Source organism: Lissotriton helveticus, chromosome 3_1, assembly GCF_964261635.1.
Source record: "Lissotriton helveticus chromosome 3_1, aLisHel1.1, whole genome shotgun sequence".
Classification (NCBI taxonomy): Eukaryota; Metazoa; Chordata; class Amphibia; order Caudata; family Salamandridae; genus Lissotriton; species Lissotriton helveticus.
The window spans coordinates 1,047,246,868-1,047,271,916 of NC_136061.1; the positions used below are offsets into that span (position 1 = coordinate 1,047,246,868).

Consider the following 25,049-nt stretch of genomic DNA (forward strand, 5'->3'; position numbering starts at 1 on the left):
CCCATCAGCCTGGTTGGTCGGATCCCAACTCGGACATAAGACCAGCACTGACTGGCAATTTCTGGGGGGTGCACATGAGGTAAGCATTACATAATACCATGGTGGCCTAAATACCGCCACCGCTCTCCATCCACATTAATTGAAGCCTGGGCTTGACCACACTGTACAGAGCGACATGTACAGAAGGTTTTGCTGCCAATCAGCGAGGACAGCAAGGCACCGAAGGTCTTGGCTGCTTCAGCCAAGTGAACACTACCTCAGTGCAAGTACAGTTGAGCAAAAATTAGCACTTACTTCTAAGCTTCATATAGCACCACTTGGAGTAATTTTTTATATTAAGTTTCCTTTATCTTCATTGCTCGATTTTACTCACCCCACCTTTGCCCCCACTGACCTTTGGTCCAGAAGACTAGAATTATAAGAGTATTATTTATCCATTTAACCACAATATTGTTTTCCCAGTAGGATAACACTGTACTGTTCTGAAAAGTGTGTGTCGATTTTTCAAAGTGAAAAGTATTTTTATTTAAAAACGTACTTACCCGATTGCAAAGATCTTGGTGTTAAAATAAAGTATTTTTCTAAAATTAGTGTGGATCTCGAGTCGGGTCTCCATTATTGGTCATGGTTGTGCAATAAATATCTTACACTGCTGTTAGGCCTAAGGCTGATTTGATTATAGATTTGTGAAGCGCAACAAATGCCCAGAGGCGCTAGATAGAAAACTTGACCAAGCTGCTCAATCGGAGCACAGCTATCCTAGACTGAATAACCATGTTTTTCTCTCTTTCCGAAAGGAGAGTAGAGAGGGGCAGTTCTTAATTGAAGTTGGAAGCTGGTTCCATGCCTTCGCTGCATACAGCAGGAAGCTTCTCCCTCCCCATCGGAGTTGTTTATATCTGGGAACCTGGATCAGGTTGAGGTCACTGGACCTCCAGGTCCTGTTGGGCTGGTACCTAACCAGGTGGGTTTTTAGAGACTGTGAGCCTGCACCATGTAGGGCTTTCTATGCCAGACACAAGGATTGACATTTGATTCTGTTTTTCATGGGTAGCCAGTGCAGAGCTCTCAAACCGTGGGCTACGGACTCATGTTTGGGTATGTTCAGCACCAGTCATGCTGCTGCATTTTGTAAGCGTTGGAGTTTCATGAGATGTTGGGACTGTAACCCCGCATAAAGCGCATTGCAGTAGTCTAGTCTTGCTAACGCCAGCATTGTTACTACTGTTTTTGCAGGATGTCAGCGGGATGAAAGGTAGCAGCTTCCTGATGATCTTCAGGATGAACCATATCGATGATAGCTTGTTAGTTTGTGCTTCATAGGACAGTTTGTTATCAAGGAGTATGCCTAAGTTTTTTACCTTGTGTACTGGCGACGGACATTGCCCTAGATTATCTGGCCACCAGTCCTGGGACCAAGATTGCGTGTCTGAACCGAACAGCATCACTTCGCTTTTGTCACCATTTAGCTTGAGGAAGTTAGTCTGCATCCAGCAAGTGATCTGTTCCATGCAGTATTTAAACCTGGTCGCTGTCTCTAGTGTATTGTCAGAGATGGAGACCACTATTTGCGTGTCATCTGCATATGAAACTGGGATAAAACCACAATTCCTAATAGCCGCCGCCAGGGGCGCCACATAAAGGTTGAAAAGGGTGGGGCTTAATGACGACCCCTGGGGAACCCCGCAAGGAGATCGAAAGGCTTTGGATTTGGCTTCTCCCAGTACCACTGTAAAGGACCTGTTGGATAAGAAGGATGCTAGCAGGGCCTGGGCCGACCTGTGTAATCCAGCCTCATTGAGCCGGTTGAGTAGAGTGTCGTGGTTTACCGTGTCAAAGGCCGCCAAGAGATCCAACAAAATCAAGGCGGCCTTCCCCCCGGCATCCAGGACACTCCTGAGACCCTAGGTAGCCATCAGCAACGCGGTCTCTGTTCTGTGCCCTTCACGGAAGCCGAATTGCGAGTAATCCAATACATTTGCTTCTGCCAGGAATTGCGACAGCTGTGTTCAGAAGCTTCTCTAATACTGTTCAGGCAAACGGTATCCTAGCAATTGGTCTGTAATTTCCTGGTTCTTGGGGGACGACCCCTGGGGAACCCCGCAAGGAGATCGAAAGGCTTTGGATTTGGCTTCTCCCAGTACCACTGTAAAGGACCTGTTGGATAAGAAGGATGCTAGCAGGGCCTGGGCCAACCTGTGTAATCCAGCCTCATTGAGCCGGTTGAGTAGAGTGTCGTGGTTTACCGTGTCAAAGGCCGCCAAGAGATCCAACAAAATCAAGGCAGCCTTCCCCCGGCATCCAGGACACTCCTGAGCCCCTAGGTAGCCATCAGCAACGCGGTCTCTGTTCTGTGCCCTTCACGGAAGCCGAATTGCGAGTAATCCAATACATTTGCTTCTGCCAGGAATTGCGACAGCTGTGTTCAGAAGCTTCTCTAATACTGTTCAGGTAAAGGGTATCCTAGCAATTGGTCTGTAATTTCCTGGTTCTTGGGGATCTAAATTGGATTTCTTGAGAAGGGATAGTACCGAAGCGGTTTTCCAAAGTGTGGGGAACTGGTTAGATTTGATTATTTTAGTTAAGAGTAAGTATAATTGCTCGCTCAGGAGGTCGTCAAAGAGGTGCATCACCTTCGGCGGACAGGGATCAGATGTACCACCCGATTTTGTTGACCTGACCACCTGAAGAATCTGTTCAATCGAGGGGGGCTGAAAATGAAAACCGTGACCATGTGAATGGCATGAACTCTCTTCTTGTGTCTGTATTTTAGTCTGCTTGTGCACATCTGCCTCCGATCCTCTAAAGGATTCGTAGACTGCAGATACTTTTTCGACAAAGAACTGGCCCAGTATGTTACAGAAGTCTGAGCTCATTTCAGTGGGCATATTGGTGTTTGTGTTAGTTTTCTAACTGTCGAGAAGAGTTCTTTACTGGAGTTTTTTGCCTCTTCAATTTTTTGCGTAAAATATTTGCTTTTCTCAGCCAGTATTAATTTTTTGTAGATGCCTAGGGAGGCTTTGTATTCCTCTTTTGGTCCTTGTTCGTATGCTGATCTCCATTTTTTCTCCAGCCTTCTGCAGTTCTGTTTTTGTTCTTTTAAGGCCTGCGAGAACCAAGGTTGGGATGGCGTTTTTCTCCTACTTGTTTTGTTTTTGTGAGGGACTGCTGTGTCTATGGCTAGATGTATCCAGTTTGACACTTGGTGGGTGGCAATGTTACAATCTCTGTCCAGCGTTGGAGTGGCTTAGCAGATTTTTCAAATTTACAACATCAATTTCGGACCAGTCTAGATAAGTGGACTGTTTGTGGCGTGCCACCGGTGACTCCTCATGTTTTCCTACCTCTAGAGTAAATATTATTGCCTTGTGATCAGACCACGGGATATGAAGAATCTCCTGCGTCCGGATACATTTATTTGATGTAAAATCCCATCAAGTGTGTGCCCTGCTTTGTGGGTGGTATGTTTCACTAGTTGCTCCATATCTAGACTCATTAGTGTATCTGTTAGCTGTAAAGCTATCCGTATGATCCGCAAGATCTTCCGATGGATCCCCACCGAAACCAGGAAGTCGGTCACCCAGGCACTAGTCACCAGCAGACTGGACTACGGGAACACCCTCTACGCGGGAACTACAGAAAAGACTCCAGCGCATACAGAACGCCTCCGCACGACTCAGACTGGACATCCCCCGCCACAACCACATATCCGTCCACCTGAGAGACCTGCACTGGCTCCCCGTCAGCAAGAGGATCACGTTCAGACTCCTCACCCACGCACACAAGGCTCTCCACGACCTGGGCCCCAAGTACCTCAACAACCGCCTCACCTTCTACACGCCCACCCGCCAGCTGCGATCGACCAGCCTCACCCTCGCCACCGTACCACGCATTCGCAGAGCCACCGCCGGAGGATGATCCTTCTCCTACCTGGCGGCCAAGACATGCAACTCCCTCCCCATCCACCTACGCCTGACCCAGGACCATCTCTCCTTCAGGAAGCAACTCAAGACCTGGCTTTTCGAGCAGTAACGGACCCCTCCCTCCCAGCGCCTTGAGACCCTCCCGGGTGAGTAGCGTGCTATATAAATTTGATTGATTGGATGAGTTTTCTAAATGCAGATTAAAGTCTCCTAGAATTGTAAAGTCCGCATTCCTAAAGCTGTTTTCTAGCAAGTGGGTCAGAATTTGGGTCAGGGGGGTCTTGGCCCTCGGGGTCTATAAATTAAAAGGCCCCTGAAGGTATCGTTCTTGGAGATGTTTATTTGGAAATTTAAAATCTCACAATCTGGGCTGCTGGTTAGATTGGTACCCTTAGTTCATTCCTATATATTATTGCCAGCCCGCCCCCTCGCTTTTCCTTTCTGTCTGCTCTGATGATTGAATAGCCATCTGGAATTGCCAGTGCTAGATCAATATCTGAAGCTTCGTCCGCCCATGTCGCCGTTATAAAGAGTAGGCTGAGTTTTTGAGTTTCTACTAGCTCTGCTGTCTCTATGTTGTGTTTGATGAGAGACCGAGCGTTGATTAAGCCTGCTCTAATGATTGTGTTAGCTGACTTCTCATTTCGCTGAACGTTAGAAGTATTGGCCCGTGGGTCGTTAAAAACTGATAGGCAAATATGGCAAGGGTTCGCTAAGCTCATAGCGGGTCTTGAAGGGCAGGTCTGGACCGGCCTAAGTGCAAGTATCTCCCCTCTTGAATAGTAGGTTCTCGCCGGACCTGGTGTGAAACTGACAAGGGGTATGGCCCTGGGCCCGGTCCAGGCACAGACGGGCTTGAATGCCAATCGTAAACACGCTGGAATTATGAAAATGTCACATAAGCAATCTGAAACCATGGCAGCTATGTAACACTGAAGAGGAACAGCACACAAAGTAAGGTGTGCTGGGTTTAACCATTGTTCGCATACGCTCTAACATTCTACGCAAATGGCTTTCCTCAAGAAGGAAGGCTTGCCAGAAGGGTGGTACCAGAAAGCATGCCTTCACTATATGCACTGCAAACTTTTTTTTTAAACTAGAATAAAGACAAATCCTTCAAGTCTCAGCGCCTCAAGAATCTCTAAACGTGTACAAATCAGTGGCATTTTTAATTGGAGTAATGGGAGGTAAAAAGCAGACCAGGCACTGTTGCTAAAAAGAATCCCTATCATGGGAGACCTTTTCAGCCAGTTCAGGCTTTTAAGTCAACATTTACAGGCAGAGATTGTGGAGCTGATGTAATGTTAAATTGCAAGTACAAAAAGCAACTCCCTGTCCAGTTAAGGCCACTTGGAAGCTAGGTACGCATAAGGCAGCCAGCCCTTTTGCAACATACGTATATATCGATTGGGAGGGTGGGGGCGCAGAAGCAAGAGAAAGCAGATCTCCAAGCTGAGTTTCCTTAATGCTCTCAATCTCAGGACAAGTGGAAACAATGGTGGCCTTCAGACAGGTCACCTCCTCTAGCTTCTGTAAACACAGTCAAGAACTTGGGTGTTAAGTTGGATGACGCCCTGTCCATGAAAGCCCAAATCCAGGCAGTCACAGGATCCTGTTAGGGCCTCCTGGGGACGCTAAACAAAATGTCACCCCCTACTGCCTCTCACCCACAGGAAGACTGTGGTCCAAGCCCTCACTGACTCTAGGTTGGACTATGTAAATGTCCTATACCTGGGCCTCCCGGAGTACCTACTGAACAGACTTCAGGTGGTCCAGAACGCGGTCATCAGGGCGGTCCTCATACTGGACCGAGAGTTCAGATCTCGGCTCACCTTCCAGTCTGAAAAAGAATCTGCTTTAAAGCCTTGGTCTTGGCTTTTAAGGCTTTACAAGGTATGGGTGCTCACTATCTTAGGAGAGTCTCACACTATGTCCCCGGCAGAACTCTTGGGTCATCTTCTCGGCATTAGGCGGTTGTTTCCAAGTTTACCCATACTGTTGGCGGCTCCTAAATTCAGGCTGCCCAAGTCTGGAACCTTCAGCCGGTGACACTAGGTGCTGGACTTACTTACCTTCAGGAAGCTGCTAAAAACCTGGCTATTCCAGCAACAACCTTAAGGCCCCACACCCTCCCCACAATGACAGCAACAGTCCAGCCCTGAGGTTGCGCAGGGACACTCTCCAAATAGCTTACTCTTCCAGATTTTTACAAGTACTGTTTACTGCCCCTAACCCATCCTACGGGGTAACGGGCTTTCCAAGGCCACCCCAAGAGTTTTAAAACATCTGCCTTAAATGGAATGTTCATTATTGGCAAACCTGTTATCAGAATGTCCTTTAGACAAAAGGTTCAGAACAAACTCCTTAATATGTCGAGGGGAAAAGTCTGCATTTATGCACAACATTCTCCTTAGAATATCTGCAGGCTAGCGGCTTTGAGTTTAACACAAATTTCGCTAAACATTACTGTACAGGCACCCCAAACATCACAGAAGACATAGGCGAGATAAAATATATTAAAAAATACCCTATTACCGCTCAAACATTTTAATTTTAACTCTTAACAGAATTATGCTGCAAAACAGGATTGTCACTTACAGTAACCAACAAGCAACTAAGAAATTGAACTGTTGCAGATTCAAACTAGCCCATTTCCATTTTTGCTGATCAGAGCAGGTAGAAGTCACAGCCAGCAACTGGGCTGGAATTTGCAAGCACAGATTTACTCTATTTAAACATTTTTATCTCCACAGCCCATTAGTTCACACCAAGACACACAATTTTCACTGCAATGTTTTCTTCGATATTCAGACCTAACAGATACTTACAACATACACTGAACGGTTTTTAACAGCGTTTTTGTATTCTTCAGTTACTTCTGGTAGAGGTTTAGCAGGAGACCTTCGGACCTTTCTTCTATCTTCACTTAATTCTAGCATTCCAGTACTTGATTTGACAAGAGCATCTGCTATTACATCAAAGTCAGTAGTAAGGCGGCTTAATCTAAAATGAAAACAGTTTCATATAAAAGTTATACGTCTGCAGAGCAGCACGAGTAGAGTGTATTTACTAAACAGTCATAAATTGTCAGTGCAATATTTTTAAAGCACATTGCAATCCACCATTAAATAACGTTTAATAAAACCATTGTCAAGACAAGTTGGTTAAAAACAGCTAGCTGATCAACTTCTCAAAAACTGAATGTTGTTCTAGTGCCAATGTTTTAATACAGCAACGGAACTCCATTTCGAGACATTAAAACTTAAGAAAACAACCCTTGATAAACACATTCAAATATCATGCTCAGGTTGGGGCTCCGAGATTATAGAGAGAACAGACGCTTCCATAGTAATTTAGGTAAACAGTGTTGACGCTGCAAGCTCACGCATATAAATCCTAGTTTAGAGAGCATTAACATCATGCAGATAAGTATACCGAAAGGATTACTAGTCTGAAAATTAAACTAAAATTAATTGTACTGGTCTAAATTGTAGACCAAGCAGGTCATAGTTTAGCTCAAAGCTTACCACTTTAGCACAAAGAAATCCTGCAGTGGCAATACAATGACATGAAGGGAGGCTATAAAATGACCCTGGGCGTGCAACACAGGTGGTTTTATGAAGTCTATGACATAGGTGGAAAATCTACAGGATGCAGTAAGTGAAGCTGGTTCTTTCCAAGATATCTGAAAGGAAGAAAGCCTTCGGCAGTCCATTGTTTCACCCTGCCACATGTGAGCGTCCCTTAATTACTTGCAATTTTTGCATTCCCGATCTGCTGTGACTGGAGCTGCCCATGACAAAGGGCAAGAACAAGCATAGCTGAAGGGGGGAGGAATAAGCCGAGAGCCACAAAAAAAAAAAAAGCTAAAATCTACAAAAACAAATTTTTATGGGAAAGCTTGAGCAGTGACTGCCTAAAAGTCAGATAAATCACAACATGAGAACCCCCGTAAGGAAATACAGCAGTACAGTCAGTCAAACCCTCAAGTAATATATTTACCTCAAATACCATCACAAAATATGCAAACAGTAACACCTCAAGCACAAGTGCCGCCACAGCAAAGTTACCAAGCACCCCCAATGGTGGCTATACAGGGAAGTGTAATTGAGAGGAGGAGATGTTTTCCTGATTAATTATGTGGGAGGATATACACAATGAAGGTGCCCATAGAGTATTTCCATGTATCCAGTATTGTCGGTGATGCACAGGCCAGATGAGGAACCACTGTGACATAGCAAACAGTATGCATTCCTTAGATACAGGAGCAACCGGATCTTCTATTAGAGAGGGAGACCTTTAAATCGCTAATAGATCAATGGACATACAAGAATTATGTAGGGAAGTAATGACAGTTCCATTTACTAAACCAGTAGAGATGAAAATAGGAGGGAGATACATTGATGGCTGCTTTCGGTTTTCTTCATCTGCGCCACTCAACAGGTTAGCAGTATGTTATGGCAACGTTAAATGGGACCATTCATTTTTAGTCTGATTGTACCATGATTTGTTCTACCTAGAGTTCAACCTTCCAAGATTATGGTATTCACAGTAGATTCCTCTACTGGAGATGAAAAAACCTCCTTCAATAGCAATATCCAGCTCAGATAGTTGGTGCAGCAATATTAGCAGAAGGGGGTCCACCATTCCCTATGTTTGGCTACGGCATGGCCCCATTTCAAGTACCTCCACCAATACACCATGTTCCCCATCAAATGTTCCCACAACCTTTTTGTGGCAGAGAAAATGGTGGGGGAGGGAGGTCGGTGTCTCCACCAACTAGCAGATCACAAATACAATGTCCCCATCAACAAGGATCCTACTGGGAGAGCAAGCAACTCAGATTGCAATTGCAGCCTCTGCAGAGGAACATGGGTGGATTACAAGGAATGAGGAAGATTTTTTAGTAAATATGAGTCTAAAGATCCCCCTACTTCTACACCCTCCCTAAAACTCATAAAGGGGGTTAACCCCTCCCACCAATGAGATAGATTGTGCCAGCGATTGGTTCCCTTTTGGAATAATCATCAACATTTTGTGACCACTTCCTCCAACCATTGGTCACGAAAACTCATTTCTGAAGGAAACCAGAGACATTGATTTTGGATTGAGACCAGATGGATTTGTTGGTGACCCTAGACCAAAGGGAAAGGACCTATTGTCAGAGGAGTGGGTGTCTCCCAACCCAGTCAGTTTCATTATGGAATGCACAACCCTGGCTCAGATTGAGCTTTTTCCAATTACAGGGACCAATTGTACCACCAAACACCGGGCACATCGATGGGGGAGCACCGTCAATCAGTTTGGCATGCCTCTATATGGCTAATTGCGAGAAGGAAAACATCTTCTGTACTACTAATACCTACTCTACGGACACTCTTAGGCACAGATATAACGGCATTCTGATCTTCTGGCAAAGAGACAGCATGGAGTGTGAGAACGTCTACGACTGAACACTCTAAACCCCTACTTAAGATTTACCAAAAATATCTGATGTGGGACTAACTTTCTTGATTTAATGATTACCCGTACTGACGGCAAACTAAAGACAACCACATACACAAAAAACTAAAACTGACAGTAACAGTCTACTCCTGTATGGTAGCCATCATACCAAGTCCTTCAGGGATAATCTCTCCAATGGGCAATTTCTGCAGCTTTGCTGTAATTGCAGTGTCATGCAAGAGTGACACAGACAGGAACATGGACTACCAACTAGACTTGCACGCAAAAAGGGCAAGAGACAGGGACGTCCCATTAAAACCACATACTCCGGATGATGGGATGACATGTTTGACTTTCTCTTGTAATAATAAAATACATAAATCATGAAATATTGGTCTAACCTGCAAACAGACAGCCTCTTTCTTTCCACAACCTCGGTTTGCCTACAAGCGTACAAATTACCTTTAAGACAGGATTGTCCGTACTAGACCACCTAAGACCATAGGCCAGAGCAATATTCATTATGGGATCTCCCCGTCGGGGGTAATTTTGCCTGCAGCTCGTTTTTAAAAACTATCGACATGATCACTTGTCCCTGTAAAAGGGGATACATGGGTTTGACGTTCAAAGTGAAACGTATGAAACACTGCCAAAAAAAAACCAGAATGAGCACACTTTTCCTCACCTAGAATCATACACCAGATGACATACTATGGAGGATTCTGGAAGCCCACCAACATTAGCAAAAACGGTTTGTTAAGTGTCAAGGAGGACTATCCATTTAACTGGCGTGAACGCTGACATTCTGTGGAGTGAAATGGATAATGGTTCACTCCAATCTTTATTTTTTACACCTTAGAAACACACACACCGTAATATACAGCACCAGGGGATATGTCCCAGCAGCCTGGGCGATTAACCTATACAGACACAATACAATCTGGGATACCCAATCGCCTGGCTGAAAACTCTCCACAACAGGTCTCCTACCATCCTTGGCCACTCCAGATATGTGCATCTACATTTTCCTGTGACACTGTACCCAGGGACATCATAAGCCCTGCTAGACTCTTGGCATAACCATCTGGTTTCTGAGGCCAGGTTTTTTTTTGCCTGACCGTTACTCTGTGCCTACTGTCCGGCCACAATCCTGCTACCCAAAGTTAGGCAATAGTAGAAAAACCACCTACACCACCCATTAAGAAAACACCTTTTTTGGGGGGGCGGGGGTATGGGAGATATAGCGCAAACTAGACCCAAAGTAGTCAGAGTTCGTTACATGAGCACCAGTTATGTTACAGATGGACACATTCTTTTTTGTTAGGCACAGGGAGATTGTGATTTGCCCAGAATCACAAAATGTTGAGCATCCCTGCCGAGACTTGAACCCGGTTCCCCAGCTCCGAAGCCAACCGCCCTAGCAGTTAGGCCACATTCTCTCCCTTGGTGACTAAATGACTAGGTGCGTTTTTATTACACACTAGGCACAATTGGTGGTAAATCAGCTTTATGGGCCCCTCCACCATGCCTCCGCAGTGTTTCCACAACACCGCTGAACCCAGTACGACAACATGTGAAACCTTCCTTTTAGCCATCCACCTTCACACCATTGCAGAATCAAGATTGCGCTGACTAAGTTACATTCTGTGCTGTGTTCCCTTCTCCCCTCTATTGTTACAGAGTTTCACATAAGGTATTTTCAAGCTTGGTTCCCCATCTACTAGCCCCCATGGTAGCGACCGACCATGCTTGGTCCTTTGAGAGCAAAGTTAATTACCAGCATAATTGTTTCATTGTGTTGGTGAACCATAGACTTGCGCACCTCAACAACCTTCCACTCCAAGATGGCGCTGGAATTTGGCCAGTTGGTTGTACGCCTAGTGGAGCCTACACTGAATTCATTATTGCCACAGGTAGACAATTAGTGTGGCTGCGTGGGTACTTAACCGTACCCCCCTCTACCGCAGAGTTGGCAGAGACTGGGTAGGTCAGACAACAAAATCCATACTTGAGCAATGCAAGTATTGCCTTTCTTCCCTACACCGGACCACTGCAATACATTATTCAGAGTTGGCAGAGACTGGGTAGGTCAGACAACAAAATCCATACTTGAGCAATGCAAGTATTGCCTTTCTTCCCTACACCGGAACACTGCAATACATTATTCAAACAGCTTGATGAGCTAACTAGGACAGTATTTTAGTTTCAGCCTGCTAAATAGCAGGTGCTCTGGTTTCACCTACGAGGCCCTACCGTCGACCCAAATAGGATGAGTTGAACCCTCTGTCAGTCAGATCTACGTTATGTGAGCGTTTTAATGTTTTCGCGGTACTGACATTAACTTCCACCTTCATCACTAGTGCCATGCCCTGAATTGCTAGTCACTAATCAAACCGCTTGTATAATCGCCGTCTCTAGGACACGTATTGTAACTTTCTACATTGTGTTCCAGGTCAGAATTAAAATTACTTCATGAACGTATCTTATCTTTTAGGGTACTACTTGGTTAATCTTTTGTAACAAGTAGTGTAGCGACTATATACAAAAGTAGCTGCCTGTGAAGCAGCAAATTGAGACCAGCTGTTTTCCGTGAGGAAATAGCCAATCTCCCTGCCGTAATAGTAAAAAGAGGTTTTTACATTGCCAAGAGGAGTCTGGTATTCTCTGTTTAAGTAACCCTGCAACATGTGTGATGGCCAGCAGGGTAAGAAGTAACCAACCTCTCTTAGCTCCACTCTAATGCATTCCCCTTATCCGGGCAATTATACAATCATGGAGCGGCATCCTGTGCAATCAGCTGTAGGGGCGCTGCTTGGGTTCAGCGAAACATATTAGTGTGCGGATCACCGTGAGTAAACACACGGATACGCATGGCAGCAGTGGAGTTGCACAGCCACAGAGAACTGCGACATCAGGGGGAGGCGCAGAGAGGACGTAGGGTGGTACCCAGCTGCATCCTGCCTGCAGAGGGGATCCTGAGAGGGAGCTGTAAGCAGTTGGGAGTGGAGATACTGTGGGGCCCGGAACGGCAACCATGAGAAAGAGGCTCTAGACAGAAGTCCACACTGCTGCCGTGGGCTGCGATGGTGGGGTGAGTTGCCACGGCTGCGTGTGCTGGGCAGCTACCGGAATTATGCGCGCTGGCAAGCCCAGACGAAGTGGGATACGAGGCGGCCGGAAAGGTACAGAGCAGAGGAGGGCTATGGCATGGTGTGGGGGGTAGGTTGGGGCCTGCACATCTCCCGCCCATCGGGCTGAGCTTTGGGAAGCAGCTGCACCGTGTAGGGATTTTCAGCTCTTGGGGAAGGCTGTAGCCCGGGCCGGCGAATACACAGCAATATCTATGGGGCGGAGGAGCGGACAATACCGCTTGAGACACGCTGCAAGACAGCCTTCAAGATGCCACAAGAGTAGGCGGCCAGAGATTTGGGGGGGGGGGGGGGGGGGAGGAAGACAGCTATGTAGCAGATCACCAAGAGGCTGTTGACTGTGCATGGAGACACCTCGGTGGGGCCTGTGTGAGTGTACTAGCAGCCCCCATGACTGGAGAAGTGTGCCTCTCCTGCTATTGATCACTGGGGACCAGGGGATAATGTAGACGAGCGCTTGGGCTGCCCAGTTGTAGTGCATGAAGGGCCCTGTAGGGAATTGCTTTCATACAGGGCTTACTGTGGCAACTGGACCCTTGGTCCAAGAATACTCGCAATCTCCCTAGCTGAAAGTCATTTTCTACCGCTGGACTGAGTAGGAGTTGGTCCCCCTTGTTGGTACATAGGCTCTTCCCTGTCGGCCCCTGCAATGGGCCTCGACTGAGGAGACATTGGAGAATGCCCCAAAACACAGCTCACCTATATTAGAGGCTGCACAGGGTCACTTTTCAGCACTGCGACTTGAGGAGGCCACTGTTGTAGACACAATGTGAAGGGACAATGCAGGAGGGTCAGCGTGTGGATTGACTGCACCCCCTGCCCACACTGCACCACTAAGGAGACTGACAGTCCAACTGGGGAAAAAGGGGGGCCCCAGTCCATTGCAACAGCTGGTGACAAGGACATCAGTAATGGGCTGCATGTGGAGTGTTCACTCCAGGGTTCCCTCGTGCTCATTGAATGCAGTAATGCGGGAGCAGCTGGGATTCACGGACCAGCCTTCCCCTCCCAGGGATAGACTGGATGCTATATTTGATGCAATTGAAAGATCTTGTGCGTCAATGGAGACCAAAATTGCTGGAGTTGCAGCCGATCTCACGCTGCTTCATGCAGATCACTGGCAACTATTGGACCGAGTAACTGTCAGAGCAAACCCTATCCACGTTGCAGCCTGCGTCGAAATTGGTAGAAAAGCACATTTGAGACCATGAGGCCAGGATTAATCATCTGGAAGAAAGGGTAGAATATGCTGAAGGGCGCTCAAGGCGTAACAATGTCCGCCTAATTGGCCTGTCTCAGGGAGCGGAGGGACAGAATGCAGTGTTATTCACAGAGATGGATCAGGGAGCTCCTGCCTGAATCCTCTGTCGCCATATTTTTCGATTGAGCTAGCACCGTATACCCTCCAGGATGCCAGCACCAGGATCAGGGCCTTGTTTATTCATCAGGAGTTCTACATTTAAGACAGATTTAATAGTACGTGAAACACGGAAAAAAAAAAAAGAGAGAAAGATGGACAATGCACGCGCAAGGTTATTTCTGAATTACACCATGGGGGTGCAACAGCGGGGCCGCTTCCTACAGGTGAAACAAACTTCGCCAGATGGATATCAGGTACTCCTTGCTGTTCCTGGCAGGTCTTCGGGTAGTGCATGCTGGCTGACAAGACAGGATTCTTTGACGCGCCGCAAGATGTGTGGGTCTGGCTGGGATCTACCAGACAGTTCTCAAGTCCTCGCACTAGCGCTGGGAGCAGGAAATGGAGCACTTTGGATGGGGTCCCCGGGGCACGTCAGCAGAGAAGCAGAATGTGCCCGCCCAGGCTGGTTGCAATACTAGATATGGAACAGATCATACAGAAAAGGCAGCGGGCAGCGACACTTCCAATGGTTGTGAGAAGGAAGCTGCGTCCACCCAATCGGCAGAAGAGGAGTTATCGCTGATATGTCATCTGGCAAGTGTAGGGAGTTTGTGTCAGACTGTTTCACCACAGACTTCCAATGCCATTATTTGATCCTTGATACACCTACACATGAATCTTTCCTCCAGAGTCATGCCATTCTCTATGGAAGATAAGCCAGATATGAGGTCACTGTGTTGAGGGGGGTGGTCTGAAGTGGGAGCAATTGTAGGTTGATAAGATTCCTGGGAGGGTGTGGCCAGAAGAATCGAACCAGTCTTCCTCTGCAAAATGGTCTGAAGAGGTACCACTCCATATGGTCCCTTAACTACTGGCAATTGGGGGAGGGGGTTGAAGGGAGGGACACGCCAATCAAAAGCCCCTCACAAGGCACATGTCCTCCCCACCCTATACTATTTGGGTAGTGCCGTGCACACTACTAGCTAGTTCTATGTATTCTCTAGGTGCTTCCATGAATAAGCGGACCCTAGGGATACTGCCCTTCATTATACAGATATATCATGACTGAGCAACAAAGCTTCCTTAGAACGTGCATGGTCTGCGCACACCTTTCCAGAAATACACAGCATATGCTTACCGTAAACAATACAAGACCCAAATCACACTCCTACAGGAGACACATTTGACGCTTTTGGAAACTTCTAAGCTACAGCGACAGAGGAGTGGCAGAGTTTGCCACAAATTTCTCCTCGTACGCGCAAGGAGTAGCGATCTGGATCCACCGGGCACCCCTTTCTCAGTTGAGGAGGTAGATACAGACATGGAGGGTAGATATATTTTCATAAAAGGTAGACTGGATGGCAGACATCTACTGGTGAGTAGCATATATGCACAAAACGCGGACCAGGAATAGTTCTTGCGGTCCTCAACAGGGGTGTCACTAAATGGTGTAGCTTACCCTGGCTGATCGGCAGGGACTTCTAACGTCATGAACACAGGCCTGGATCGCTTCTCCCCCCCCACCTCTTCACAACTGCCTCCACTAATGCACTCAAACTAAGGGGAGTGGTCTCAGCAGTGAGGACTAGTAGATATATGGGGGCAACAAAACCCTAAGACGCCAATGTACTCTTATTCAGCCCCACATGCCCAGCTGGATAGAATATTCGGCACACACAACTTGCTTTCTTCTATTTTAAGTGCAGATTATTTTAGGCAAACTCACTCCGATCACATCCTCACTACTTAACACTTGCCTGGGAGAGTGGAATTCCTCTGGTTCCCACCTGGCGTCTACAACCGGCCATGCTGGAGGTGCCCCCTTCCGGAAATCCCGATCACAGCTGTACCAGTGTTGCACGTGAAACAGTCCGAGTCGCCCCCCCGTAGAATGGGATGCTTCAATGGTTACACTGCAGGGACACTGCTTGGGAGCTGGAAGTGGCATGAGGAAGCAAGTGGAAGCAAACTTCTTGCAAGTACATCGTACCTACTAGCATTTGAGACACATGCTGACACGAAGGCCTCCCGTGTCCTCACACTCACTTAAAGAGCATACATCACTAATTGATCAACTTAGTTGCCCAAATTATATGGCGCATGCACCAGTTGACCGCCTGGCTGAAGCAGGAGCAATCAGTGGGCCCAATCATTGCACTATCCACACCGGAAGGTTTGATGCAATACACGCAGCATGAAATTCAGGATGAGATGGTCAGTCATTTCACAAATCTATATCACTCAAAGCTAGAAGCATCAAACTGACCTAGAAACTATTACATTGCCCACATTGACACCAGATCAATGCATGGAGTTAGACATCCTCATCAAACTCCTTGAGATACAAGGAATGATCTGCGCTTTAGCCATCCGAATTCTACAAGACATACACAGGTATCCTAGCCCCCCAGCTGCTTAGGATTTATGAGACTGCAGTTCGCACCTATCAGACTCTTAATGAGGCTACAGTAGTTTCGCTACTCAATCCAGACAGAGATCCCACACAACTAGGCTCGTACCGCCCACTAGCATTATTGAATGCGGATTATAAAATACTGCCTGGTGTGGAGATTCTCCTCATTGAGACAGTGGCTGATACATGGAGACCAGAATGTCCGTTACTGTGCGTCTCCCAATCACCAGATCACCAGATCCGGCCCTCACTGTAGGTGACACTAGTCATGTTGGAGCCGACCGTGTTCCGATATTTCGGAATGAAAAAATTCACATCAACATCACAAATTCGATCACAGGAAGAGCTTCTAAACTGTTGTATCTCTGCTAATCTATCACTATCTACTCCCGACCGTCTTTTGTCCCCTAGAACATACACGCCACGATTTCATATGGAACACATGATGAAGAGTGCTACTAGCCAAACTATATTTACCCTTGGCTCAAGGCGGCCTGTCATTGCCCAACCTAGAACCCTATTACTTAGCATCCCAGTTTCAGTGGTTGCCAAATGGGTAGCAGAACATCTATCAGATACGGCTGAGAATGGTCCCCACACGCCTTAGACATAGTGTTCCATATCTTCCACCCATATGTAAAACCACCCAAGTCGCTCCCATTACTAGTACAGGTGGACAGCAGCACCTTCAGTCGATGCCTGGTTCCAACTAAACATATCACACCATACACATCTGTCTTGCCACTACTGGGAATGCAGAAGGGTATCAGGAGACAGACGACAGCAGAGATAGCGCCTTAGTACGAGCTTGGGCCACATTCTAGGTGACTTCCACCGAGATGGCATACTCACGTAAGACAAGAGGATGAGGAAGGATACCGGAGAGCTCATTTCTCAGTTACACATCCTGGATATGTACAATGCAACACTGGGGAGTTGCCACACAGGAGCTACAAACACATTTCCTAATGCAATATGTACATGTCATGTGAGTGGGAAAGCATCTTACTAGATGATTTGCTGAGCCACTTTGGACACAGACAGTATTCGATCTGGCTCCACTGCGCACTCACTGGGAAACAGATCTAACCTGTCCATGTACATCCAAAGAGTGGGACAAATTTAGCAAGCTCCACATTAATCCCCCGTAATGCAAGGTTCCGGCTGAACCAGTATTACATACTACACAGGGCACATCTCACACCTGACTGAATGAATTGGTACTTTCACAGAGCAGATGCTAGTTGTCCACGATGTAACCCTGATGTGGATTTTCTACACATGCTATGGTCGGGTCCCCAGTTACGGGAATACTGGGAGGTAGTAACGAGATACCTACCCGAGTGCACGGACAGAATACCCCCAAACACACAAGAGATCTGCACACTGGGCATGTCCACAAGGGACAAAAAGCTACCTCCAGGTTTCGGAACCTTGACCTGGTGGTGGCTTAGTGCCTCATCAGACAACGTTGGAAATCCAGCATAGCTACAGGTCTGGTCCCACTCTATCCTTAAAAGGGCTAGGGCGGAGGAATATCTCTTCGTAGAGAAGACACTCTAGGCTTGCGTAAATATCCTATATCCTCCAACTGGGACGCAATACTGATGGCACTACAATTGCCATTGTGCCCTGAAGGGAATGATGGCAGGGAAGTTTTAAAACCAAAATAACACTTGCATAAAACAGGGTTCACATACCTTAATAGTTTTTGAACATATGCTTATGGTACAAGAAGTGGAGCATCCTGAAGAAATAAGATAACTGTTTATATCACGCAATGTCTGAAAATTGCATGGAGCAACAGTGATAGTTTCCCCACCCGGTTGGTTATAATTAGGGCTCCCGGTTTTCCGTTTAAATGGATTTATACACAAATACAGACAGAAAACATTTTTTCCTTTGTCTGTATTTATAAACAGACACGGAAAAATACTGGCAAACCGGCGATGTGTCTATCCGTGTCTGAGGTTCACCGGGGCTGCAGAAAGAAATTTGAAACTGTTTCCAGATTCTCCTGCACACTATTCTTCCATCTAAATCACCCTAAGCACTCCCCTGCTGAGTGATTTGTGTCCATGGAGCCTCTACCGCCCCGACAGCAGCAGTCCAGGAGCGCTTATCAGCTTTTTTTTTTTTAATGAACACTCTCGGCTGTTTAGGCTGTAATTAGCTGTCCCTTTCTCTGGACTCGGTGCCTGTGTAGATCGCTAGAAAGGAAAAGGAGGGAGCACCATGGGCAAGTAGGGAGGGGATCCCAGGACACACTAAAATCACAGCGTGGGCATTGGCCATCACAGTGCCTGGCATAGTGATGTCACGGCCACTATGGAAACTTTCAACCTGGGCAATTCGCAAAGTCGAGTGCAGGGGGCACGGAGCGATACCAGGAGGGCAAAGGTCATTATTATATCACCTCGAGTGACTGTGCCAACATTGATAATGCAGGGTGCTGCCCCGACCCACAAAAAAATTGTTTAAGCAGTAGGGCCTACCTTTTTAGTTTTACATAGTGTGAACTCGGACAAACTATATTGTAGTAATTTACGTGAGCACCAGTTCCATTAAGCAAGACTAGCCACATGTTTTATATTTAGGCAAAGGGAGATTAAGAGATTTGCACAGAATCACAGTATGTTGAGCCGGCGCCGAGATTCAAAACTAAAGCCCCTTGCCCTAAAACCAGCAGCTCTGGCCGTTACACCTCATGCTCATCCTCATTCGATCCGAATGGCCCGTTTTCTTTTAAGAGTCGAGTAAACTGATTCCGTTCGGCGAAAACCCGACTACTGTGACCACTTCAGAGGTACCTGCAAACAGCGCCTAACACCACCTCACCTACAGGCACAGGTGTAAGAATGAACACACCACACAACAAAGCGCCAAGAGGTGAAGGAATGGCTTGTTACACTTGGCATATATACTTGCCTGTAGTGCTTGTAATAAACAATCATGTCGGTCCTTACTATTATACGTAGTAGGTGATAAATTATCACTGACCCTTCCTGCACAGCGGGTGCTAACCTTTAGGGTTGGCTACTATTTTTGTGTGTTAATACCATTCAAAATAATGCGAGTAAAAATAACTTTTTGGGAAATATCAATATTTTCTTCATTTATTTGCACTATACATATCTATACGTGCTTATACCATACGGTCATTCTTAAAGTCCTTAGACATTTAACATTCAACAAAAAGTTCAATTTTCGTACAATGATTTGTTTTGATGCTGTCGTTAATCCCAATGCATTTCGAGATCAATAGATCTCTTCTTCAGGGGAACTAATAATGTGAAAAAAAAATATAAAATATATAAATGTCAAGTTCATTCAACAAAATAGGATCGATACAGTTTTGGTAGAAACAATTCTAACCCAATACATCATTGACTCCGTTAATATGACTAAAACATGTTAGCTGTAATCAGTCCACATAGTTAACAATGTGAAAATGTTTAAGCAACAGTGTCACACTCAAAAAAAAATGCCATTAATGCCAATATTAACCATACCAAATGAAGAATTCACTCTTGATTAGAGATTTGAACAATTGCTTACCAGCAAAGAAAAGGGACAGAAATGCTTTCAACACTAGATGAGGTAATACTAGATCCTGAGATGTAAACGGCGAAGAGCTGGAAACAAGAGACATGAAAATAACCTCTATTGGTATTTCTAGGAAACCACGTAACGTATATTGCTCAAGGCAACTAACAACGATTTCATGAGCTTAAATGCATAGAGAGTAAAGCATACCTGAGACTATGAAGTAGACATTATGACTCAGTGTCATCCAAATTCAATAAAGTTCCTAAAACGAAAATGCAAACAAAAGTTGCTGTGTTGCATTCAACAAATCATAAGCAATTGACTCCATGGAAAGCCAACAAATTGCCAGCAATACCTGTAGTGCTGAGCGCTGATTATAGACGATAGTAGCCAAGTTAGCAACGACGCTGTGTCCTGAAAAAAACCAGGACACGCTATTAATATAAACAACCGTCTGCCTCATGTTAGGTTTGAATCTCTCCGAATGACTCTAAACCAAGTTGTATTACCTTAGCGGGTAGATCAAGGCTTAGACTTGTTGCTTCGTGGGTACTCGAGACGCCGATCCTACCGCGCCGGTGATGTTTATGGAAAACAAAGTAGAAAACGGACTAGCTGCAGACACTTACTATTAGCCACAAACATACAGGACTTAGACTGCCTCATCACCCTGACCCACAGCTCCAACTGGAAGCTCAGCCAGTTAAGCGCTCGCTGTTGACATCTGGCGAGATCAGCACAACTTCACAACCCAGCGTTTAATCCTTCCGAGGTCGGTAAATGGAGTGTTATAAATTTGGGTTTATACGACACGTGCAGACCTCACAAACTGAAGTAAGAGGCACTTTAGAAAAGGTTATTGTTTTATAAAGTGCTGAATTCACTGCCCAAGGAGGACAGTAGAGAGCCCTGAAGTGCTTCCAGTGCGACACGTGGCGCTTTACATAGAGTTATGCATTCCACATAATGCCTTCTGGAACAAAAATTCAAGAGTCCTGCTCCAACAGGACTACCAACAGAAGTCAATGATTGAGTGGACAATGCAGCCTCTGTACAGAAAGGGTACTTTGCATTATAAGCGTCAACTGGACATTGACAAGCGATTTGTTAAATCACCTGGGATTCAGAGTAAACGACTATCAACTGCACTAGAACCTTCTAAAACTTTGAGAAAGAGATTGAGATTAGAGCCTGCAATAAAAGCTTTCACGTTCAAGCCAATTAAAGGAAACCATCCTGTCAGGCTTCATTCCCTATAAGATTGTGAATTGCATGCATCCATTTCGCATACAACCAATTAAAGTAATGGTCAGACAGTACAAAAATTGGACTATCTGGAGGTAGTGACAAGGGATGCATTCAGTATGTACAGTATTTCACAGGGAAAGGAATTCACAGAATCACATTTTTTACACCAGCTGAGAACTGATCAAACATGCTAAAGCCACCAACGAAGACAAAAGCAAAGCCAGATTTTAGTGGACAATTAAGACAGACATCCCCGTCATTATGGACAGTCTACGTGCAAACTGATGGCACAGCACAGTGCTCCAAATCATGGCAGACAACACTAACACTGTGTTTTGAGAAGAAAGAAATGTAACTGTCACTTCAACTGTCCAGGACTCTTCACCCATTAGAGGACATAAAATTGGTTAATCAATAAGACACGGTGGCAGAGAAAACAAAATGATCAGGACTAAGATTATTAGATATCCAGAAGGAAACAATGTTCCGCTACCAGAGTACAGTTAGTCCTCACTGGTAAAGGATGTTTTGTGGTTTGCATTAAGTGGCTTAGCACTCCATCTGAATCACTTGTGTGGAGTTTGCGATTCCTCAGACTACAGCAGCGGTATCTGAAAGTCCTTTAAGCCACACCTGTTCCTGTACTGATGTTTCACACATTGAGGCAGCGTTTTATGAAGCAGTCTGAAAGCACAAAGTCTCATGGAAAAGACTAATGGTTTGCTGGGGTAGGTCAGTGAAAACAGACTACCATTTGACCCTTGACACTACTGGTAAGAAGTCTCACCTGCTTTGGGAAATAGAAAGGAGCAGGACAGGCAAGAAAAGGATACAAATCAAGAAGAGGCCAGAAGGCCAAAGGAAAAGCACAGAAGGATTACTTCCACCAGTATGTATGCAGAATGGAAATGGTAGCTGGCAGAATAAGTTTGTGTGAAGAATCCTGCCTTATTTTGCTAATAATGCAATAATTTTGACAAGCGGCACCAACTGACACCACTCCAAAAAATAAGATCCCTGTAAGGTCAGGGAAATGTTTGGGCATATTGGTTTTGAGGGAGCCAAATTGGTTCTACAAGAAGTTTCATTATACAGTGATGACCAACGCAAGACTGACCATGCAGGTGGGGTTACTCCAGAGTACATGTGAACATGTAAATAGCACTAGAAGCTCACATGCAAGCATGAAATAGAACTATTACAACGAAAATAGATTTTAGTCTCTCACCTGTTAAATGTGATCATCGTTTCCAGCGATACCCAACCTTCATCCTGTTTGATCTGTTCCTTTAGGAATTTGTCTCTTGGCAAATTGTGATCGCCGAAGTAATACTGTAAAACAAGCCATAAGTTCTGACCAAAGGTAGAAATGCAAACATTTATATGAAGCTATTTAGGACAGGTTTGACAAAGGACAAATAACATATCTACAACATTATATGAACATTTGGTCCCAAAGTATAACAGTTTCTCATCTAAGAATAGTCACTTGTCTGGGACTTCAGAAGAGACCCTTTGACCAGGCAGTCAAGACGAATGCCAGCTCTACGCAACTGTTTGGTGAGATCTTACAATAAACAGATGTAGATCACAATCAGGCAATTAAAGCATTTTAACTAGAGGTAAGGCACTAGACGTTCCCTGCAAAGCTTTACAAATACAAACATCCACTGTAGAAGAGTGGATAGCATTGCATTGCACTGCGTACATTTTAATATCAAAACAAGTGACGGCCGGAATGCTGAACATTGTCAAATATTCATCCCCAGTCACAGATCTGGGTTAAATCGGTCTGTTTTTGCTCACCATGCCACCCCAGCTTGGACCAAGCCATATATATGCAAATCAGTCTTGACCTTGCTTCCAATGAGAACAGTCAAAATATGGATTATGTTATGTTATTGTTACTTCTAAAGCACAACTGTTACCCGAAGGGGTCCTGGCTCTGACTGAAGTCCTACTGAGACCCTACATGGTACGCAGATATACCTAGATCTGTGTGACTGGGGGTGAATGTTTGCATGGTTTATCATCCTGTTGATCATTTGTTCATTCTGCTTTTGTGGCCCTACGTGGGAAAGGTATGCCCAGACGTGGGACCTGACTTCACTGTGTTCAAACAAGCCTGGATGAGGAGGGGGTAATGCCCGTAATAAGTCCTAGGATGGTAGTTCCTGGTCCAGGGAGGGAATGGCAGTTCAGGCTGGACTGGTCCATGGGGAGCAGGGTCAAACCTGCTTTGCATATGGCTAGGTCACAAAAATAGGGTGGCGTGGTAAAAAAATAAATAAAAACTATAGATTAAACCCAGATCTGTAAGTGGGGGGGGAATATTTGATTTGTTCAGCGTTCCATCCATCATTTGTTCCTTTTACATTTCAATAGCAGCTGAAAGAAAAAATAAAAAAAAACAAATAAAAAAAAAACCACTGGGCTTAGATTGTTCTTCACCTTTTACCCACTATATTGCTGAGATATTGTTCCACTGGCACAATAAATAACAGTAAGAAGTTAATAGTGCGAAGAAACAGAAGACAACCATGGTACTGCTCCGAGCGTGCTAGAATAACGAAGGGAGATGAGAAAGAGGACCCTCGTTAAGTAAAATCATAGCCATCACAGACTTGTTTCACCAACATACACTATAAAACAGGACAACTTAGCCTTTAAAAAGTTGGTCAAAGAAGAAACCCAACCCAGAAAACAATTCATTACATGAAAGGATTCTCAAATTTGCAACAATTTAATATAGATTCCTAATTTTGTCACACGCACTGCAGTGAATATTAGGAGGATTCATTGGACCGTGAACAAGCAATATGACTTCACACAAAAACACTGACAGACCAACAGCATACCTCCATTTGTTCACATATTTTGATTTCCAGATCAGAGATGGGTTCCTTTGCGCCATTTTCTGCCATTTTTCAAAATCCTGCAAATATTCATGAAAAATGAAGTCATGAAAAATGAAGATATTGTGAACAGACACCAACACTCCATACATCTTAAATTTACTTATTTAGTTGCATTTACTACAAACTAATTATAAACCACACTAGAACATCACCAAGCTCTGTGAATAAAACCTCAGGGCCCCATAGTGAGTCGAATTTCTGCTTTTTGTGCATTATTGACAAAGATATTTCTGACATTCCAATAATAATGGAGAGGTAATGAAACCATTCAAGGACAATGGGACGACTCAATGAGCTCTGCCATGCAATGATAGTTTGTGTTGTGGTGGCGAGACCCACAGTATTCGTCATGTCTCAGTGAGTGGAGGTGGGAATGCAAGCATGTTGGGAAGTCCTAGTATTGCATAAGCAGGGAATCTGGGCATGCTAGTGGGGAATATCTTCTCTAAGGTATCCAATACATTTGGAGTTTAGGGCACTCCCATAATAAATGCAGCAGCTTTCTGGCTTCCCCACAACCCCACCAGCATCTGCCACCATTTTAAATATCATGTATTCATTATGTTCACATTTGGGTACCAATAGCAAGCTTTTTTGACGACGACTTCCCTCAAAGCAGATGTCAAACGTAATCTAGTATGCATTTGTTCCCACTCCTCTTTCAGACTCATGCCTTGCTCTGCCTACCATCAGGGTTGGCAGCCCTTATTTAGACTCCGCGAGTTCATCTGCTAGCAGTTCTGGGTCTCCTTTCAGCACCAGTCATCTCACAAATTGCATAATTTGGCAGCTGGCATTCAGTTTGATGGCGTGCCGCAAGACGTAATGTCAGGCCTTCCCTTCTGGTAGTTTTTTTCTTCCAAGACATTGAAACTCTTCAATACCCAGATCAGTTAATAGGTCACCTCTTGTGAATCTCTGTCCAAGCTTAAAACTGGAGAGTTTCTAATGTTGTGTTAAACAGCGGGTTCCAGGCTATTGTGATAGACGACCAGGGAAAACTCCCTCTGGGCAGATGTTACTGAAGCACAGTGTCTCCTATTC

General features: G+C 45.2%; 1 protein-coding gene across 2 annotated transcripts in view; it reads right to left on the minus strand.

Moving 5' to 3' along the window:
- Positions 1 to 25,049, minus strand: part of SSB (small RNA binding exonuclease protection factor La) — a 76,387-nt gene that overhangs the window by 45,418 nt on the left and 5,920 nt on the right. For both annotated transcript variants that reach the window (XM_078681596.1, XM_078681595.1), the window contains exons 2-4: positions 23,946 to 24,022; positions 22,316 to 22,419; positions 6,752 to 6,926 (exon numbers count right to left, since the gene is read on the minus strand). In XM_078681596.1, coding sequence (XP_078537722.1) covers positions 6,752 to 6,926; positions 22,316 to 22,419; positions 23,946 to 24,011 — 345 coding nt within the window. In that variant the 5' untranslated portion in view covers positions 24,012 to 24,022. The remainder of the gene's footprint in view (positions 1 to 6,751; positions 6,927 to 22,315; positions 22,420 to 23,945; positions 24,023 to 25,049) is intronic.